We start from the raw sequence: 20,403 nt of genomic DNA, 5'->3' as shown, positions 1-20,403 counted from the left end.
TTTGCCTTTTCTGTTAACTCCTCTCTTCATCTCTTTCCTCATCTCCAGTCTTTTCCAGCACTCTGTGCGTTTCTCAACGACTTAAATTCTTTCAGTTGTCTGGGTCTGCTTTTCATCTGTTCCTGGGAGTCTCGATGGGGGTCAGCCATCAATTTATATGAAGTTATAGAACATTTTCAGTGCTGATTTTGAGGCTGCATTCCAAAGCTGTTTAAATCTTTGGCTGCTCTACCCTAGAAAGAGACTTGGGCTGTGGCAGATATTTTTTCCCCTGCACTTGGCTGCAGCTGAGCTGGACCCTGTTGGTGTGTGCAGCCTGTGAAGCTCAGCTGGAGGAGTGTGCCATGGCATGGCTGCCACACTAACACTCAGCTGTGGGAATGGAGGATCAGCCAGGCTGCTGTTTGGATGCTGAGCTGATTTTAGCTGCTGCTTGTTCTCCTGGATTCCTGCTGGAAGCATCCCTGAGGTTTCACTGGAGTGCTGGTGCTCCCTGCCCATTCTGCTTGGAAGGACCTGCTGGGGTGAGCCTGGGCTGGGGGAGGATGGTGGACTTCAGGGGTGCCACCTCTTTGGGAACAGGGAAACCCAAGTGGGGACAAATTGCTACACATGGTGCTGTATGGCAGCACTGCTGGTATGCCCTTTGAGCGGAAAATCTCAAGGCCAAACTGTTGTGAGAAATAATTAGTTGTCACAGCCAACAGGCTCTAAGACTCATAATCCCCTCAGAAGCTGGCATCTGTTTAACCAGCAGAAATAAGAGCACTTTGGAGGCCATGGAGTGAGAGCTCAGCTCCCCCTTCCATGTCAGCGTTGCTGGCATCGGAGCTCTTCCACTGCCCAGCTCCAGGGTTTGCACACTGGAGTGGAAGCATATCTGAAATGACACATCAGCTCTTACTTGCTGCCTGCCCCGGGTTTGCAGGGGTTAAAAAAAGCTGAAGGAAGGTTAGAAGGTTTGTGAGTACATGAGTAACCCTCTAGCATTTCTGCTCCTGAGCAGAGTAGCTCCATTACTGCTTATATCTTTTATTTTAAATGCTTTGTTTTGAAGCAGATTGCAGGTTTCTGAGTCACTCCCTATACCATGCTCAGGCAGGTGAAGCCCAACTATTTTATCCTGCTAAAAGCAAAATGCAGAGGAAATGGCAATTCACAAATACAGGGAGAGGAGATCATTGAATAAAGGCTAAGAAAGACAGGAGTTTTATACAGGCTAGCTGACAGCAAATTGCAATACACAGTAGTATTGCCCCTTCATTTGCTGTTTCCAAAAGCACCTGGTAGCAGCACTGTTGGTGCCAGAGACACTGCATGGAGAAAAGGAACTTTTGTCCGGGTGTCCCATGGGAACAGCTTGGCAGCAGCAGCTTACATGCAGTGTGTGCACAGGGACCCCTCCTCAGGCTCTTGGCTACCATGGGAACCTTCTCCCAGGACTGTGCTGCCTATGCCAAAAGCTCCACTGGCTGCTTTCTTGGATGAAGAAGTGCAGCTGAGGTTGCAGGCTGTGGTCAAGGCTGGATTCCTGCAGCAAAGCTTACACAGATGGACATTCACATCTACTGAGCTTAATGGCAGTAAGGTGGTTAAAGGTCTGTTGGGTTTTTCTTGCCGTGAGGGTTGTACCTTGGCAGTCTTTTTGCATCTTTTAGCTGTCCCTGTGCACACCCAAGGTGCTCACACCATGCTGATGCCACGCTCACATCCTCAGTGCTCAACGAGCCGCGGTGCAGCAGCAGCCACAGCTGGGTCTTGCTCTGGGGCAGGACTGCAGGGAGTGGGAGTTGGAGCTCCAACTCCAGGACCAAGCCTGGAGACAGCAGCATCTTCCCCGTGGCTCCCCCATCCTGGCTGTCCTGAGTTCTGGCTGTGTCTCCTCTGTGAAGGAAAGGCCACGTGTGCGTGGGACACCCCAGGCTCCATTTGCTGGCTTGTGCTGTGTTTGATGAGGAAGCAGATCCCCATTTGTCAACACACGCAGCTGAGTCACTGCTGGGTTATTTTGGACTCTGTGTACTGAGGCACTCAAGGGGCAGCTCCAACACTGTGTCCTGGCAAATGCTGGGTTTTTAATCAAGGTTGTCATGAGCAGGCTCCATCTAAATCTAAATGATTATGTAAAGATGGCTCTATCTGAACACTCCTTCCTTGCTCATGGATGGAAGGCTGCCTGTATCTGATCTTATCTTCCACCTTATCTTCTTCCTTTCTTTCAACGATGAACATACAATTCAATGTATATTTAGCATTAAAACTATTTAATATTTAGTAACAGTAGAGTAAGGGTACAAGGGATAAGCACTGGATTTAGGGAGTGTCGGTAGTGGCTCTACAACAGAGAGTAAACTCTTGTAGTTTTCTCCTACCAGAAAGCAAAACCAGGTGGGCACTGCTGCCTGAATGTGTGATACAATTTGGTTTGGCTGCCCAGGGCAGCTGGTGCTGGGCAAGTACCCAGAGGTCATGGAACCACAGTGTTTTTTCTGCAGACACTATGTCCAGTCAGATCTGCAGTTATATTTGAGGGAAAGGGGAAAAGCAAGCACAGCCCATTCTCAGAATCCAGCATCAATCCAGCACACATAGAGGTGATGTCACAGGTGTCTTAAATAATCGTCAGTTATGAAAAGCTTGAAATGTTGCCAAGCAGTGGCACCATGTCCCTTCAGGAATCAATCCTGTCTGAGGGCAGAGACTGTGCAGAGCCCTCCTCTCCTCCTAGCAAAAGCCAGAAGGTGGCACACACTGCTCCTGAGGCACTTCCATGTGGGTTATGGCAGGCAGGGAAAAGACCTTAGGGGAATGAGCAACTCATCTGAGGGCAAGAATATTGTCTGGTGTTTTCTCAGTCCAGCCTAGAAAAGGAAGGTCTTGGGAGTTTGCTCCTGGACTTTGGGTAATGTGTTTGGTGTTTCTGGCTACGTTCCTCCTTCAGCCAGTCCTGCCTCCATGGCAATCACATGATTTACAGGGCAAGCATTGCTATCTTGCTGTTGCTCCTAATGATAAATCTCATCTCACATCCAACCAGATGAGACACCAGCACAAAAACTCCCCAACTTCCTTCCCTTAACATAATCCAGCCATTGAGATGTCACTTCTGGTGCCTGCTTCTTGCAGGTTGCTAACAGCTGGAGTGATGGTCTGGAGTGATGGTCAGGCTCAGGGATTACTGGGGTAACTTTCCTGAAAGAACCTTGCTGGATGCCATGGGTTTTTATTACTCTTCTCTAGGGAGTGAGGAGGATGGTCCCTGCTATTAAAGGAAGGTGCCAAATCTTGACAAAAAAGATGCTGCATTGTGATGCATTTTTTATGGTTTTGGCCCTGCACTGAGGCAAGGCTGTACAGGGCTTGTACATCAAGATCAACTTGACAAGTTGATATTAATACTAATGATAGGCAGGAGGAATGAATAAAAGCAGGTTGGCGTTTAGCTGTCCTACTTAGACTTGCAGTTTTCCAAGGCATGACTGGATCCAGAACAATTTTTAGCATCACATGTGGATGAGAAGAGTCAGTAAATAGCAGCTGTGTAACAAAGGTGCTTGAGGACATGAGGGGTCTCCAGGTGCAAGTGCTGGCTGGCTTTGCTCACAGGTGGTCAGCTCTGGCCATGTCTCTGCTCCTTACTGCTGGAATTAAAGGCCACTGTGTTTGAGTTTGTTATCACAGAGCTCTGGCTGGGGGTGAGGTGGGTCTTGGAGGAAAAGCAAGCATGAGCAACTTACCCAGAAAGGATTTTGGAGGGGTACTGGGAAAGGAGATGTGGGCTTATCTTTCTGCATTGAAGCTTGAAAATTGGATGGGATGTAAGAGGGGGTGAAAAAGGTATTTTCTGACATATCAGAGCCCTTACAAAAGAGAAAAACAACATGTCTGGGTCAGATCAATGACTCACCTAGCTTAGCTAGTGTCCAAGAGCAGATGTTAAGAGAAAAGCACGAATACAGGGCAAGCATGCAGTATTCAGCTTTTCCAGCCTCCAGCAGTTCATATGGATAACCGAGTTTCAAAGAGAAGTGTGATATCTTTATATTTATTACCCCTCAATGATTTTTCTTCCAGAAATTTGTCTAGGCGCTTTTCGCAGCAATTTACGCTTCTAACAACCACATCTGCAGCAAGGAATTTCCAAGCTCAGCTACCCTGTCTGTGAACAAACTGCCTTTTTCCGGTTCTTAAACTGCCGTGTCAGAGTTTAACTTTGTTAATTTTTGAATGGGAACAGCTGTCCTCCCTCTCCTCTCTATCTCCTACTTGTTTCTCTGTAGACATCTCTGAGACCTCTGCAACATCCACTGTGCAGCATCTTTGCTCTGCTACCATTACTTCACAGAAGCCTTTTGGAGCCTTTTGTCACATAGAAAGGGGTTTTCCTCATGTCCCAAATCCTTTCTGAGATGGAGGAAGGAGGGAGCCATAGCTGCCTTGTTGTACAAGTGACCATCTGTTTTACAGTCCCTCAATCTGATGCTGTTTGGAGAACCAGGCAGTGTAACCCAGGCCCCTGGGGCTGCTACGCAGGGCAGATATGGTGACCACAGTCCACCAGCAGTGCTGTGATGCCTTTTAGCAGTGTCCTCATCTGGGCAATGCCACTGTTTTATAGTTTTATATAAAGTCTGTGATTTAAATTGTTGTTTAGCACAGAGCTTCTGACCACAAGGCACCTTTGTTTTGTAAGCAGAGGATTTTGACAGGGGCTGGCTGTGTCTGTCCAGTGGCTCTGCGTGAGCCCAGGATGACGCACGGCTCAGGCTGTGCAAGCTCCTCTCTCCTGGTGGCCCTGCACAGGGCTGTCCTCTGCACAGCAGGCACTGATCGAACTTGGGCTGAGGCACAGGAAAGCTCAAAGCTCCAGCCTTGCTCCTGCTTTATGTAAGGCTCTGCTTCCTTCTGACAGCCAGCTCTGAAGGGCAGTAGCTGAGCTGGAAAAGGGATGAGGAATGGTAGGACTTGGAACCCTGGAAGTGAGCAGGATCTGTGCCTAAACCTTTATGCAACAGAGTCAGTGGGTTTGAAGCTTTTTTTCTTTGCTCCAGGACTGCCATTATAAGCAGGCTGACAGAGGAGCTGATGGTTTTCTATACTGTAAAAAGAAGAAAGGAAAGAAAAGGAGGGGCTAAAAATAAGCCCTAGGGAGTTTGGGATAATGAAGGGCTTGTTCTGGGAAGGAGTCTTGCACAGAGAATGCAGGCCCCGTGCTGCAGCAGGGCCCCTGGTGCATTCACAAGCATCTGCTGAGCCCAAACAGAGGAGAGACATCAACTAACCCAGTTTGCTGCATGCACAGCCCCCAGAGAGAACACCAGCACAGGCACGAAGGATTGCTTGTCCCAATACTCCTTGCATTGCACAGCAGATATTCAATTTGGCCCCAAGGCCAAATGAGCTAATTACTCAGAATTACTCCAGCCCTGGAAAGCAGACAGCTGGGACCACAGATGAAACCAGTCCCACAGACTCTAACCTTTTGAACAGCCTCTGGCCAGAGATATTCATTGGGGTGTGCATAAAGACCTGGGACATCTATTTACACACTTGTTGGTGAAGTAGCATTAACATCTACGTTTCTAAGCTAAGGAAGAAAATAATTAGATATAGCTGCAGTGTTTTGTAGTACTTGGTGTCTGTCTGCAGCAGGGATAGCACCAGTAAAGGATTTAGATCTAATGCTGCAAAGGAAAGCATCACTTAATGAGATCTGTGTTCTCGTGTCAGGTAGCGGGAGGATGCCCATGGCTGGATGATGGTGCAATTACGAGGAGTGGGGTAGGTCTGTCGGGAGCTGACTTCAATCAGAAGCCCCATTTATCCACTCACCCTGCTGAGGAAGGTGCATTGCTGCTGATGGAGTGAGAATCATATCTCTGGATCTTCTCATCTATCCATTTTCCTGATCTATTAGCAAGCTATGGGGATTTCTGCTTTCAAATGTCATTTAAGCATCCCTGCCAAAAACCATGGGTACCAAAATTAGCCAGTGCTCTGCCATGGGCAGATGTGACTCATAGGTAGCAAAAGCAAAACCTGGAAATTTTACCCTTGGCTGCACGCTAAAAATATCTCAGTTATCCCAGACATGGGTAGATCTCTCGGGCGTGTAAAATCTGTGCTACGCAAATGGACTTTCTGGTCCTTCTCAGCAGCTGTCAGGCTGAGGCTCCTTCGAGAGCAGCTTTGCTTGTGGTATTGCAGCATTTTGGTTTCAATCCAGGCCGGATCCAGAAGCAGAGACACGTAAGGGAAAATTCATGGAGTTTCTCATCCCTTTAGAAAATGTTCAAGCGGATCATTGTCAGCAGAAGATTGTTTATAGAATATCAAAACAGCTCCATTGTTCTCACCAGGAAGGGCTGTCACCTGCTGGCCCCTCATCTTTCCTTTCTCTCTCTTCTATTGGCACGAGCAACCTCAGAGGTCTATTAGCACAGTCTTCTGTCACCACACACCCACCCCTGGGTTTAGGCTCCTGCACTCCTCCAGACAGTGGTTTGGGTTGCTCCCAGGCCTCTGCAGGAATGGGCTGCTCCCTGTGCTCAGCTCAAGATGCATCAGGGACATTTGCATGACAAAACTGATTTGGGATACTCTGTATGGGACAGCCCAGCCACAAAACTGCTGTGGCTTTGTGCAGGATGAGCAGAGCACACCACAGAGGCATGTCTCTCCACAGGGCTGGGAAAAGCTGTCTGCACTTGAGTTTGTGCAGACTTTCCCCTGTGCCCTGGGGACATGTCACTGCCAGAAGCAGCCTCAGCTGCCTGCCCACGGACCTGTCAGTGACCACATCTCCTGGGAGCAAGCCACGGGCCAAGGTGCTGCAGTAAGCCAGGCGGGCAGAGCAGGAGTTCCTCCCCGCTTCTGGGAGAAGTGCTCCTGAATTGACCCAGGAGCACTTCACTTCCAGTGGGAGGATGGAGCTGGGCCAGAGAAACGTTAGGTCTGGAAAGCATCAGTTCTTCCAGACATGGTGGGCTTTATTCCCAATAAATGCCTTTGGTGTGCTTCCTCTTGGCTGCAGGAGGGGAGGAGAGCACCTCCAGCAGATGGCTGGTGAGCAAAGCATTGCCCCTGCTCCCTGCTCCCTGCTCCTGGAGCACCTCAGCTCTTGCTGAGCAGGATTGATGTGTCCTCCCAGCCTCCCACTGGAGCAGGGAAATACTATTAATCACTCTTGCTTTAGGAGGAATGGAAGTATCAAGGGGATTGATGATTTGCCTGAGGACACGATGGGAAATCTGTGGTGGCACTTGGAAATCCCTTTGGGTTCTCTGATATGCAGTCAGAAGCTTTGACCACCAGAACTTTCCATATTGAGGGTTATAAACCTCAGGCAATATTCTTCCATGCTTTCAATAGAGAATTTACCCACTTAGGGGCAGGTACTGCAAGGCTGGTAGATGGAATTTTATTAAGGCCCACTACAAGAAAGAAATATATTGCTTACATAAAGAGCAGCTGATAAAACAGTGTTACAATTGATGATTAAATCACTAGTTTACCCAAGAATTTGAATGGAGATAAATAAATGTTTTCTTTTTTTTTTTTTTTGGTGAACAAACAAGGCTGAAAATGGATGTTGTCATGTACCTTTCTGCTCCATCCAATATAATTTCGTGCATTCCCTTATGGATTTTGATGAGTTCTGCAGATCAATGACACAGCACTTAAACACAAGCTAAGCAGTAATTACAGATGCATGCAAGATTTATCCATCTGGTGGCACTGTACCAGCTGATGGAAGGATCAGCCGTATCCAATCAATGTTTGAAGCTTCTCAAAATACAGAGGTTTTTTGGCTCCCACTGCAAAGTGAAAACAGAAATAACCTCCTGAATCCCAGGAATGCCTCCTTAGGTCCATACAGGGTAAGGCTGCAGGATGGATCTGGGTCATATCTGCACTGCTGCTCCCTTGCCTCTGCATCCCCATAAATATTTTTCTTGTGGGGTCTTCTTCACATGCTCACAGCATGACCCGCTCGTCCCTAGGGCTGAGGACAGGACTGATGAGATTTAAGGCATAAGTAAGGAAAAAGAAGAAGCAGCATTGCAGAGAACAGGACCATGGAGCAGGCATGCCCCATGTGCCCAGGCCTGGGGAGCACAGGCAGGGAGCCAGCGTGATGTGTCACTGTGGCATGGAGGGAGCACCTGGGGGACTGCAGCCAAAACCACAGAGGAGAGTAACATGGCACTGCTGGTTTGGCAAGGTAGCATGTGTAAAGTAAGAAACTGGATTTTGTGCCATTTTTCTTCAGGCTTTCACTGTTGATGTGAGTGATCTCTTCCTATAGGAGGTCTTGCCTTCCGTGCAGCAAAGCTGCCTGCTCCCCACTGTCACCACGGGAGGCCCTGACAAGCCAGGGAGTCCTTCCAGTGATGACCTTTGCTGGGACTTCAGAGAGGTGCTAATCCTACACCTTGCACTGCCAGCCCTGAGTGCAGGTGGGACTGGAGCGACACTGTGGATCAGGAGATTCAGCTCTTCATCATGTGTGGGGGAAGAGATCTTCCATCCCCAAGGGTGATCCCTGGGCAGGGTATGGGTAGTTGAGCTCTTGGGCAGAAATGTGCAGCCTTTTTTCCTGAATTTGTTTGTAACTTCTGCATTTGTGTCACTTCTTTGTTTATGCACTTTTGTTCACTGAGAAGGTCCTCTGGGGATTTCTTCATTTGAAGTTGCTGCTTTAACATTAGTTTAATTTGAGCAAGGGTTTTTGCCTGGACTCCATTATCAATTCCCAGCTCTCAGCATCTGCTAACTAGCATCAGCCACCTCTGTCTCTTTTTTTTCTCCTGTTCCTGTCCTTAGCATATTTGGCATCACTGCACAGCACACTGGTGCAGTATTTCTCATGTTGGGCACTGCAAGAGCAGGGATCTGTTTAACTGCAAATGTTTAAACTGACATTAATGATGCTCAGTAGGATGTACTGGCTGGTGTTTTCCTGAAGGAGGATTTGGAAATGGTTCTTATGCTATTGCCAAACCCTACATACCAACAGCAATACTGAGGGACTGGGAAATTCTGATCTATAGCACTAAAAGTGCTGTAAAAGCCTCAGAGCTACAGGGACTGCTCACATGGTGTTCCATGGACCAGGCTTGCAGTTTTAGAGCATTAAATTTCTTTTCAGTTCTGCTGTTCCCAGCAAACCTGCTGTTCAGCACTGGGGTGACAGTGTAGCCCAGCAAGCAAGGAGTTACAAGGACACAAAACACATTGTAAATCCCCAGCAAACGATTGGGACTAACCACCAAAACCAGAGCTGGCACTTCCTCAGCGTGGCTCCATGGTGCAGTTTGTGCCTGGCTTCCCTCTCCCCTGTATCTCCTCCTTCCCCACCCAGCAGCATGGAGTAGGTGCTGCCTAAAATCTAGGCTCAGAATAATTCCTCCTCTTTCTTCCCCAATAAAATCAGTCTCTGGAGAGTCTCAGGGTGCCCAGGGACTTTTGAGGAGGTCCCTTCTCCAGGCACTCAAACATTCAAATGCAGTAAATGTTTTGGAGGTGGGGAAGGTTGTAAGCATGAGGATTTTGGCACAAGGACAGGTGTTCACTCTGCTGTTCTCCAGCCTTTCTGCTGTCCTGAGCAAAGTGAGAAACCCTGCCCAGAGCCTGTGCCCAGCAAGCAGAGTGAGTGTGTGTCTGACCCTGACAGTCCCTGCAGGAGTACCCTGAGAGCCTGAGCTGGGCAGGGGGAGAGGCAGGTGGGGGGTTCCAGGGTTTTCTGGGTGGGCTGAGAATACAGAAGCTTTGGGTTTGGATCTGTGTGATATGTCAGTGGTCTGAAGGCAAGGAACATACATGGGGAAGATGGAACAATAGTTCATAGACAGTCTGTTATTTTTATGCAATAGTGTAAAAGGTGTGGATGGATGGACTGATATGAACCTAGCACTAGCTAGTCCCAATGAGTGTGTGGAACAGGCAAAAAGAAAAAAATACAGGAAAAGGTCAAAAATCTGTCTGCAGTGTATTAGGCCCCCTGTGCTGATGGGGCTCCTGCCCAGCCTGTATGGTAGAGTGGCATGTGAGCAGTGCCGTGGCAGCATCACATTTGTCTGCCTCCACTTCTGCTGCCCAAATCAACAAGAGCCTCATCTGAGAGAGCTCTGGGGAAAGCCAGGTACAAACAACCCCCTCGTCAGGTTTCCAAGAGAGGGAGGAGGCAAGAAGGCCACCCCTGGCACTGACCCAGCCCTGGAGAGCTGGTGTCCACAGGGCTGTACGGAAATGCCAAGGAAAAGCACAACCCCCTGCTGCCTGCACAGCCTGCACCTAAATCCCCTGGTGCCAGGCTTCTCCCAATTCTCTCCCCACACAGGGCACCGGCCATGGCCGGCCGTGTGTCCGTGCAGCCGAGCCCTGCAGAAAGGACCCCGCATTTCCCCTCTTCCCATCCAAACTGCAGCTCCGCGGCTGGGGCTCGCTCAGCATCCCAGCCACGCACATGGCCTGGATAAGCGAGAGAAGACACAAAGTGCCGTTTGCTCCAGGGCTAATTAGAGCGATTGTATCAGTTAGTCTGTGCAAGAATCGGTGCCCTTAGCTCCGCGGAGCGAATCCCAGCGCTCAGGACGGTGCTGGGACTCGGCTGCCCGGGGCTCCCCTCCCTCCGTGCCCGCCCAGCCTCGCTGCGCCGCTCTCGCCACCGCGGACGTCAGCAGCTCATCAACAGCCCCGTGTCACTGTCCCCAACGGGAACCGCGACCAGGAGCTGCAGCCTGCTGGCCGACAGGCACCACGGGGGCTGGGGGGCTCTGCCTTCCTAAAACAGGCTGTGCCGCCCTCCCGGCACGGGCACAGATCTGCTGCTTCAAACCCATCACTGCCGAGTCCTGTGATCTGGTGATTTTACAGCGTGTCACAACGCTTGCTACATCCTGTTTTTTCCCCCTTCATTTTTGTTCTCTCAAGCCCCTCAAGGCTGGATATTAGATGGGCTATTTGCTTAAGGAAATAAAAAAGGGTTTTCCAGCTCTCCTGTTCACAGACAAAAGGCTTTAAAGTACAAGCCAGAGGGTTTAGGAAGCAGCAGATAAAAGCAATTTTCCAATGGTTCTCTTAATATATTCTGAAAAACAGGGAGTTTTGGCTAGGCTTGTGATTGGTTTTGGATTTAACTCCTAACCTTAAAGTCGGATTTTGGATAAAACTCCTGACCTGAGGATGGGGATGCTGCATTCTTCTAGTGGCAAGGGTGAGTGTGTGTGTGCACTTTCTGGTCCCCAGGAGGGGCTGGGGGGATGAGTGGCAGCAGCTGCACACCTCTAGCAGTCACTCAAAAGCCTTTGGAGCTCTCCTGCACCGTGGGAGCTGATGAATGGCACCACTCTGGCACAGTGGTGAGTCCTGAGCAGGGCACAGGATGGGGTATGGGATGATCCATGGAGGGATCAGAAACTATGAAGGAGGGGAAAGGAAGATAACTGCACCCTGAGCACAGTGAGGTGATCTGTCCTGCTTGGCAGAGCCTGTCCTAAGCTGGAGTGGCTCCTCCTGGGCTGTTCACCCCATGGCTGGTGCAGGCAGTTCTGCCCCAGAGTTCCCAATGTGCTGCTACATGCTCCCTGGACTGCAGCAAAGTCCTTTTTCAACCTTTCCTTACAAACTGGGATCATTTCTGCGATAGGACTCGGGGAGGGGGGGCACAGGTGGCTGTGCAGCACCTCACCGCTGGTGCCCGCAGACCTGTGTGGAAGGCAGCTTGCTCCATCCTGGAGCCTGCCTGCAAAGAAACCCCTGCATTCCTGCCATTCTTTGCCATTTAAGGATTTCAGACGGGTAGCAAATACCCCGGGAAAGCACAGGCCACTGCCAGGCTCACCTCCCAGCCTCACAGACGGTGCCAGACTGACGCCAGCCGTGTGAGGAGCCTCGGCACGGTGGTCTCCTGACAGAGTTCCTGCAGACACACGGCAGAATCAGGAGGCTGAGAGCAGCTGATGTCCCCACGTGGTCACACACATTGCTGGGGGACAGGGCTCAGAGCCCCCGGTGCACAGAGGGGGTGCTGACTGGCTGGCATAAAGCAGGAATCACACACACGGGGGGATAAATGCCTTGCTGGAGCTATCCAATTCCCTAAGGAGCTTCTAGGAGCAATGGTTACCCTGAGAGCCTCTCTGGTGCACCCCTGAGGAGGTGCCCATCTCCTGCCCTCAGCCTGTGTGAGTGATGCTGTTTGTCTTGCAGGGCAGGGTGTGATGGTGGAGCTGGGGGTGCTCTGTACATCAAACCTCAGGGTGCAGAAAGGGAGGGGGAAGCTTGGACTCCTTGGCTTTGCAGGAGAGGAGGAGCAGGGGCTGTGAGCTCCCAGGAGAGTTTGGACTCCCTGGCTGTGAAGCTGCATCCCAGCACTGCCACACCACGGTGTGATGAGGAGCTTGGGGTGAAAGGTGGGAGACACAGTGAGGGGCTCACTGCAGGGTGTGAGTGCTGCCTGAGGAAGGGAGGGAGAGGGAGGCTGCAGCCAGCAATAGGGGCAGCAGTGAAAAAACAAACTGAACGGAACAAAAAAAACCCAACCTCAACCCTTGGTGGCAGCCTGCCAGCTCCAGCTGGTTTCATAAGGACATTTCAGCCTAAAAATACACAAATACTCAGCCAAAAAAAGTCAAATCTTTCTGCGCCAAATCTGTCACCCACAGCCCTTCACAAGGCAGGAAGAAATTCCTGTTGGGTCTGTCAGTCAGAGATGAGAACAGATTATCTGGGGTTCAGGACTGTGGTTCAGCAGGTTTCCTTGGGGGGATGCCCTGTGCTGTGTTTATAGATGGTGCTGGCTGCTCCTCACCACTAAGCAAAATGTGAAAAGAGAAGAGATAATTTCCAAGTTCTTGCAGTGTCTCCTCCTCCAGGCAGTGTGAACTACTTCAGCTCCTACCCCTTTGCCAAAATGGGGACAGCCCTGATCTGATGAGCCCATTTAATTGTGTCTCATTAAATACCAATTTACTTACTCAAGGTGTCAAGATTTTACTAATCCCAGACCAAGGACAACACAGTTACAATGCAACACAGAATGAAAAATGGCAAGGAGGTGGCAGGTACTGCTATGCCTCTGTGCCCAAGGAGTGAACCACCTATGTAGCTTCTCTGCTCCTCCTCGCAGGGCTGTCTGTATCTCCTGTGTCTCTTCAGAGCTGTACCCCAAAAGAGGGTGGGTCTGGTGGAGCTCTGCCTCTGCCCTGGGGTCTGAGAGGGGCCAGGTGGGATGGGCACTATAACAAGATCCAGTGTCTTATGGTGAGGCTGTGTTATGCAGAGTCCTGCAGACCTCTCTGTCTGGGAGTTTTCTGCCAAAGAAGCTCAATCCTCCTGCTTTCCTGTCAGCGTTTGGTGGCATAGGAAGGTGACTTAACACATACTGTCAAGATAATCTGATGTCTCCACTCTGCTTTGGGCCAACAGAGGCAGCCCCTGAAGAGTTTGTATCCAATTTTGGTGAAATTGGGTGTTCCAGATGGATGAAGACATAGGGGGAGATGCTGGAAAACATCCAGCTGATTTAAAGAACAATGTCTTTCCTATTGTGCTCTTCCTCTACCTCACATTCAGCCCTAGGTGAAGCCATATAATCACAGCAATTCCTTAATTTACGAGGATAATAACAAAACCTAAGACCTCTAGCAAGCCCAAGCCCTGCAAGACTAGAACACCTCACCTTGCACTGACAAGAAACAGCCCCACTCCAGAGCCAGCATCAGCACCAGCACTGCAGAGCTGCTCCTCCCTGGAAATAGATTTGCATCTCATTTGTGGGAATGGAGCAAGGTTGGTGGTTCCAGCTCTGGCCTTTATGGACTGTTTTGTTTTTCTTGTTGTAGGGGAACTGGATTATTCAGCGCTGGTGGGCATATTTACTTACTGGGGTAAATTAAACCATAAATTCAGACAAACGTACCTACCTCTACACTCATGATGTATTTTTTCTTTCTGCTTTATTGGGCTCCAAGACACAAAGGTGCATTGTTCAATAAACAGCGCAATGCAAGTCATCCCAATTAATTGGATTGTTCCATTTATGCTGCTACTGCCTCCAATTAAATGCAAGGGAGCGCAAGTGACAGGCACGAGTAAGATGGGTGTGCAGAAAACCATATTCTAATGCAAAAGCTGTGATGGGAAAATGGAATCTACACACCTGATGGGAATATTAATGCAAAACCATGACCTATAATTTTTCTTTCTACAGTCTGGGCGTGCCAGAAACAATTGCAGCTCATTAAAATGGATCATGTCCTGACAGTCCTGCATAATGACCAAGTCCCACAAGTCCCATGGTTTAAATGTTTGCCTTGCTGGTGAAGCCAGCAAGGTAAATGTTTAGACCATGGGATTTGTGGGATGTGGAGATTATCACAGAGCTGCATGGTCCTGCTTGACTAGACACAGGAAACTGCAGCAAACCTTGAAGGCCCTTTCTCTCTTTTAAACCCAGCATCATCAGAGGAAGAGTAAAGGGAAAAAGAACAAACCCAAAAGTGCCAGTGTGGGTTGGAGCTCTGGAGTTCATCTGGCCCATCCCCCTTTTCAAAGCAGGACCAAATTCAAAGTTAAATTCAGCTTGAAAATTATCTCAGGTGGCTCAGTGTTGAGCACTTCCAAGGATGGAGATTTTACAGCCTCCCTGGGCAGTCTGTTCCAATGCTGCCTTGTCAGGGCTCAATCTGGAAGCCATTCACCACATCACAACAACATCTGGCTCTGCTTTCTTAACTGCTTTTTTGATGCAAAGTGTGTGTTGGCACGTGGGATGCAGTAAGAATCAGTAGGGAAGGTGATAGCGTCGTGCAAAGACAATTCTTTTGCAAGGAAGATAGATCAGAAAACAGTCCCACACAAGATGGGGTGAGAAGGAAGGCACTGCAGTATTTTATTCTGAGTCTGGTGCCGTTTTTCTGTAAGGCATTGCCAGACCAATTCTTGAAGATGAAATAACCAAAGTGTTGTCCAGTTTGGGCTTGGTATTTGGCACAGACTTGAGATGTCAGTGCTGTGGTTAGCTGTGCTAGAGCAACAAACACAATTGCATCTCTCTTTCTCCACTGAACACTGAGGTCTGTATCCCTCTTCAGAGGCATCTCTCTCTTCCTTGGCTCCTGATGGAGGGAGCCAAAGGCAACAAGCTTCCTAGCCCTGACACCTCTGATATGTGTGAAGATGGATGGGTTGAATGCAGGCCTAAAATATTTTACATTTTCACCGTAGTTTCACAGCCCTGGCATTATCAAATGATCTTTCAAAGTACTTGGAAGCAGGAGGAGAAGAACTTGAGATAGGTTCTGGCTTTTTTCTGTCTGTGTACTTGCAAACTGTCTCTGCCTACACATCTTGCAGGGCCTGTTCCTGTTTGGAGACGCACACGGAAAATTAGTGCTCGTGTGGATGCTCTGTCTGCTCCATTTCCCCCTGAAGTTTGGAGGCTCTTCAAAGCCAGTCCCCATCCCTGGGTGCTTAAGATCAGACTTGCCCTATGTGCTGCACTCCACTGACCAGCCTAGTTAGGAACTCGAGGCTAGGAAGCACAAGACAATTTTAAAATCTGAACAAAAGTGGGAGATTAAGGAAACCAGCTGGAAACCTCTGTTTTGCTGATTTTGAAAGCAAAATGTGGGTCACAGATGTGCCTCCACAGACAGAAACTGGCTGGAGAAGAAAAAGACATCAGCATTGCCCAGACTCTTTGATGATCAGAGGTAGATTTAGCTCCTAGGCATAGAGACAAGAAAGGAAGAGGAGAATAAGTAGGAATAAAAACATAATCAAGATATTAGGAATGTGGAACGCAACCCACCCGTAAATTTGCCTAAGGGAAATACAAAAAAATGCAATAACAAAAAAAGATGAAACCAATTGCTCCATCTTACTCTCTTCCCTTGTCTTGCCTTCCTTATGGTTTTGCTTTTTGCAGTCCAAGACACAGGGGGTCCATTACAGAACCTTCCCTCTTCCTCCTTTGTAAAAGTGCTGTTTTCTACTGCTCCTTTGCAGCAGCTATGAAAACCTTGCAAAGGACTGGCTGACTTTAGAGCCCAAAAGAATCAAACCTTTGCAGGAAATCCATACTTGTCTGCATGTATCAGAGGCCAGAAAGCAATGTGCTCTGGCCCATCTGGCTCCAGAAGGGAGCTAATACTCACTTCTTGTTCAGTCTAACACAAAAGATTAAACTTATTTTCAGTGAAATTGATGACAGACTGGTAAGAGCCATGCTGCCCAGCCTTGCAGGCTGTGACTTGGTCTCCCAGGGGCTGCAACAGAAGGCCTGGTGTTCCAGCCATTTAAAAAACCTCAAGGTAAAGCACTGGAAGAGCAATTAAAGACAACAGCAGCACTGACTCAGAGAAGCCCAGGTGGTGGCTCCTTAGAAACAGCCAAGCAGCAGGGGGAGGTTTGAAAGCATTCAGGGCATTTGGTGGGTGGTTTCTGGGTGAAGGGAAGTGCCCAGAGCACTCCTGAAGGTCTCACCTGTGCTGGCCACAACACGACCTGGTCACTTGGTGCCTTCAGGCTTTGTGGCATGTGCTGAGCAGCCATGCAGCACAGTCTCCAGCTCCTGCAGGAAACTTCCCTCTGGCCAGCAAAATGCCACTCCCTAAGGCTTAACACCAGGAGAAGCCTGAAATGAAATGCTAGTGCAGCTCACTGTCTGTCACTGTTTTTCAGACTTTGGGGAACTTAGAATTCAGTTCTTGTCTGGAATTTCTTTTTCTCAGCCCTAATGAAAACACATTTTGTAGTTGTTGGTGTTTTAAATTGAGTATCAGTGTCAATAAAGACAAGCCTTTTCCCAGGGTGGGAAAAAATTATAAAACTGTCTCAAATCTTCCACTCATGCAAAAGTAAACAAGCCCAAAGCATTGAAGAATTACATAAAATATATGCCTCTTTTCACTGGGAGTCCACTGGGCGTGAATAAGTGCCATCTGAGCTCTCCCTTGCACCACCATCTCCCCTGATGGCACAGAGGCCCAGAGGTGCAGAAGGACGTGTTTTGGTGCCCTGCCATGTGACAACATCTTTGCTCCCAGTGGTGGAACCACCAGAGGCTCCTGAACACCAGCAGGGCTGTAAATGAGAGGGACTTTGTTATCTCCAGCTTCCCCATCCAACCTAGCCCAGAGAAAAAAGGTGTCCAGCCACAGCACAACTCACAGTGCACCTCAGGAGAGAGGCATCACAGCACTGCCCTGGCACAGAGGGTCATCCATCCTCATCTGGATGCAAGAGATTTTGTCAGAGGCACCAGAATTTGGCTGGGCTGCCACCCCTAGATTGCAATTGCTGTGAATACTACAGCACAGAGCCTCTTCAGTTGATGTCTAGAAACTGCTTGTGGTTTCAGAGCTCTTGCTGATGAATTGCACAGCAGCTGGTCATATTGGGAGGGCTCTGCTTATTATTTTCAACTGCTATCTTGCATGGAAGGAAAATCAAAATACTTTCCTCAAGGTAATTGGCTTTAAAACAATTGAAGGTTTTTTCACAAAGTTGTAATGCAATTAGGACTGGCATTTTAGATAATTTATATCTCTAAAGGTATGTTTATGCCATCATACCCTGATTTTGTGGGAGAAAAAGAAAAAAGAAGAAAAAAAAGAAAAAGAGAAAAAGCTGCTGGCAAGAGAAAACTTATTTTGCTACTACAGGCAACGAAATACAGATTAAGACCATCATCCACCTAGGACTGATTAAAAGGCAGCAGAATGCCAGGATCATCTCTGAGGTGTGATCATGGTTGGGTAGGATGCTGTGTCACCAAGCACACATCTGCAGGTTTCCCATTCAGTTTTCCATCAATGCCAAATGATGTGTCATCCCTTGCCTTCTGCTGCAGCACCTCGAGAGCTGCTCTCCCCAGCTGCCCTGCCAGCCTGGGTGGCAGCAGCTGGTGCAACTGGGAGCACCAGGCCCACCACACAGAGCAAAACCAGCAGCCCCACCAGTGCCTGGGTTGTGTTTTTGATATCCAGGAACACCCCAAGCAGAGATGCCAAACAATCCAAACACAATAACAACTCCAGAAGTGCATGAAACAGCTGGTGAACTTGTTGATGTGGGAGGTTGTGACAGCCAAAAGCATGGACATAGCATTGCCTGACACCATTGGGAAGCTTCTGTTTCCCTGATTACCAAAAGGTCCAAGGGTACAGCTGGGGAAATGAATTCTCTCTGCCTGCCTGGTCCTTATGTTTATACTAAACCACCTTTGGCTGACTCCTGCCCAAGACACAGTCCAGGGCCAAGGGCATTTTGCCTGACTGCAACAGATGCTGTGGTTGAAATTATGGGATGAAAACCTTTGGTCTCCTGGCCTAGTGGAAGCAAATGTATTGGATCAATTATCACTAAAAATAGGTCTGAACTGAAGCTGGGGAGACACTGAACATCTCTTCAGAGCCACAGCAGCCATTTATGGGGGGATGTCCTGTCCTCATGGCAGTATGAACCAAAGCCATGGATTCAGGCAATTCCCATTGAATGACAGCTGGCTGTGGTCCCTGATGGTAGAGAAGCCACTGACTGTATTACAGGAGTAACTCAATACCCCTGGAAAAGTAAAGATGTCCCTTACCCTTGGTTGTAATCCAGCTGACCTATCAGTACACTCTACAACGACAGAAAGTACAGTGGGAAAGAAAAGCAAACAGAGGAAAGAAAAGCAAACCCAAAAGCTGTACTGCTGTACAGAGCAGGTGATCACACCTTCTGTTCTCAGTCAGATAGACAAAGGAGCCATCTGCTGTGCCCACAGGTTCTGCCTATATTTGCTAGATCCATGTTTGCAAGAACCTACCTCGAGACATTTGGGAGCTGTTTGGGAACCTGGCCTTGGGGTCACAGACCTGACCCCAGACTGGCCAAGAGGGGACATGAATGTCCTGCCTGATCCTTTGTGCTTTGCAGAGGCCTGTGACACAACACACACCCCAAACTGTAAGCAGAGACACGTTTAGCTCCACTGCCATTAGGTCATTCACTTAGTTAAAACTTTAACAAATCCAAATGCAACTTCTTAACGTGCAAGGCCACGGACAGGGATACTCACTATTGGGCTGAGTCGTTAAGCTGATATTCCCGGGACCGGTTGAAGCATTCCTGGATCCCAGAGTCTGCCCAGAGCCTCATCATAGCTGACAGCAGCTCTGGAGAGAAGGGCTCTGTGTCCTCCATCCGACTTACGACATCGCAGACCATCTTGGCATCAGCCTGCAGAGGAAAGAAACAAGAGCTCACATTGATGCCTACGGCAGAACTTGAGCCAGAGATTTCAGAAACAGTTCACCAAAGCACCAGGAGTAAAGAGGCTGTGTTTCTCAGGATGGGGCTTTAGCATCCACGCTGAAAGGGCAAAAGGAGGATGGAGGAAGGAAATCACAAGGAAAAAGATTGTTTGTGCAATCCACCTCATATCAACAAGTATTTCTATTCAACAGACAAAGAAGTCTGCACTGCACATGTGGAATTTCATGGGAACAGATAGGAATTCATACATGTACAAGGATATTTAAAATTGTTAGCAACAATGCCGTGCTTTAACTAAAAGTGGAAACTTGCTGAAGTGGGGGATTTGTATCAGAGAGAACAGCAGAAGGACTCCAGAAACAATTTTTTCCAGATGCTGGTTTATTGCTTTTCCTAAATTCTTGTTTTTGCTATGAGCCCCTGCTAGGAGAGCTAATTCATGTTAATGCAGACCACCTTGGCTGGCTGTGGTGCTCTGTGACTCAGAGGGAGAGGAATCTCCCACGGTTACAGAGCATGGCAGCGAGGGCAGGGCCAGCTGGCCATTTTCAGATGGAATCTTTTTTGGTGAGAAAAAATGAGATTCACTGGGAGAGCAACATTTTCTGGAGGACAGTGCTCTGACACAACTTGGGTCTGGAAGATGTCTCAGATTTAGGATGGGAATGTCTAGACAGACTTGGAATAGCTGAGTTTAGCCTTCCTGTAATAGTCCACAGTGGCTGATGCCTCACTCGTTTGTGAAGAAGGACACCCAAGTTCATGACCCCCTCTGCCTGCTTTGCAAGAAGTAAACTCCCACAGCACCCACAGGCTCCTGAAACCCTTGAGATGTTGACTAATATGCAGAGTTTTTCTTTCATTGCTTTGAAAATCTCATATTTCTACTAGCTGAAATAAACCAAATTATTATTGCTATAATTAATTGGAAAAGAGGAGCTCTTGTTCCTTGTGTGTATGCAGCTTGTGAAGACAACCTTGTTTTATTCTCTTGTCTCTTGTGTGCTAGACTGAACCCATTCTTGCCAAATGCAGGTGGAAATCTTTGCCTTCCAGGGTGCTTGATCTAAGCCAGCAAGTGCAGACCAGAAACACAAATCTCGAGAGGGGAGTGCAGGCTCTGCTCATGCTTTG

The 20,403-nt window shown here is 48.5% G+C and overlaps 1 protein-coding gene across 1 annotated transcript in view; it reads right to left on the bottom strand.

Moving 5' to 3' along the window:
- The window catches only part of GNAO1 (G protein subunit alpha o1), a 129,910-nt gene that overhangs the window by 18,507 nt on the left and 91,000 nt on the right, over positions 1-20,403 (bottom strand). The window contains exon 4 of the mRNA XM_009090660.4: positions 19,073-19,233. Within this exon, the coding sequence (XP_009088908.1) occupies positions 19,073-19,233 (161 nt within the window). The remainder of the gene's footprint in view (positions 1-19,072; positions 19,234-20,403) is intronic.

This window comes from Serinus canaria, chromosome 11 (genome assembly GCF_022539315.1).
Source record: "Serinus canaria isolate serCan28SL12 chromosome 11, serCan2020, whole genome shotgun sequence".
Classification (NCBI taxonomy): Eukaryota; Metazoa; Chordata; class Aves; order Passeriformes; family Fringillidae; genus Serinus; species Serinus canaria.
This window is presented reverse-complemented; position numbering and strand designations above follow the sequence as displayed.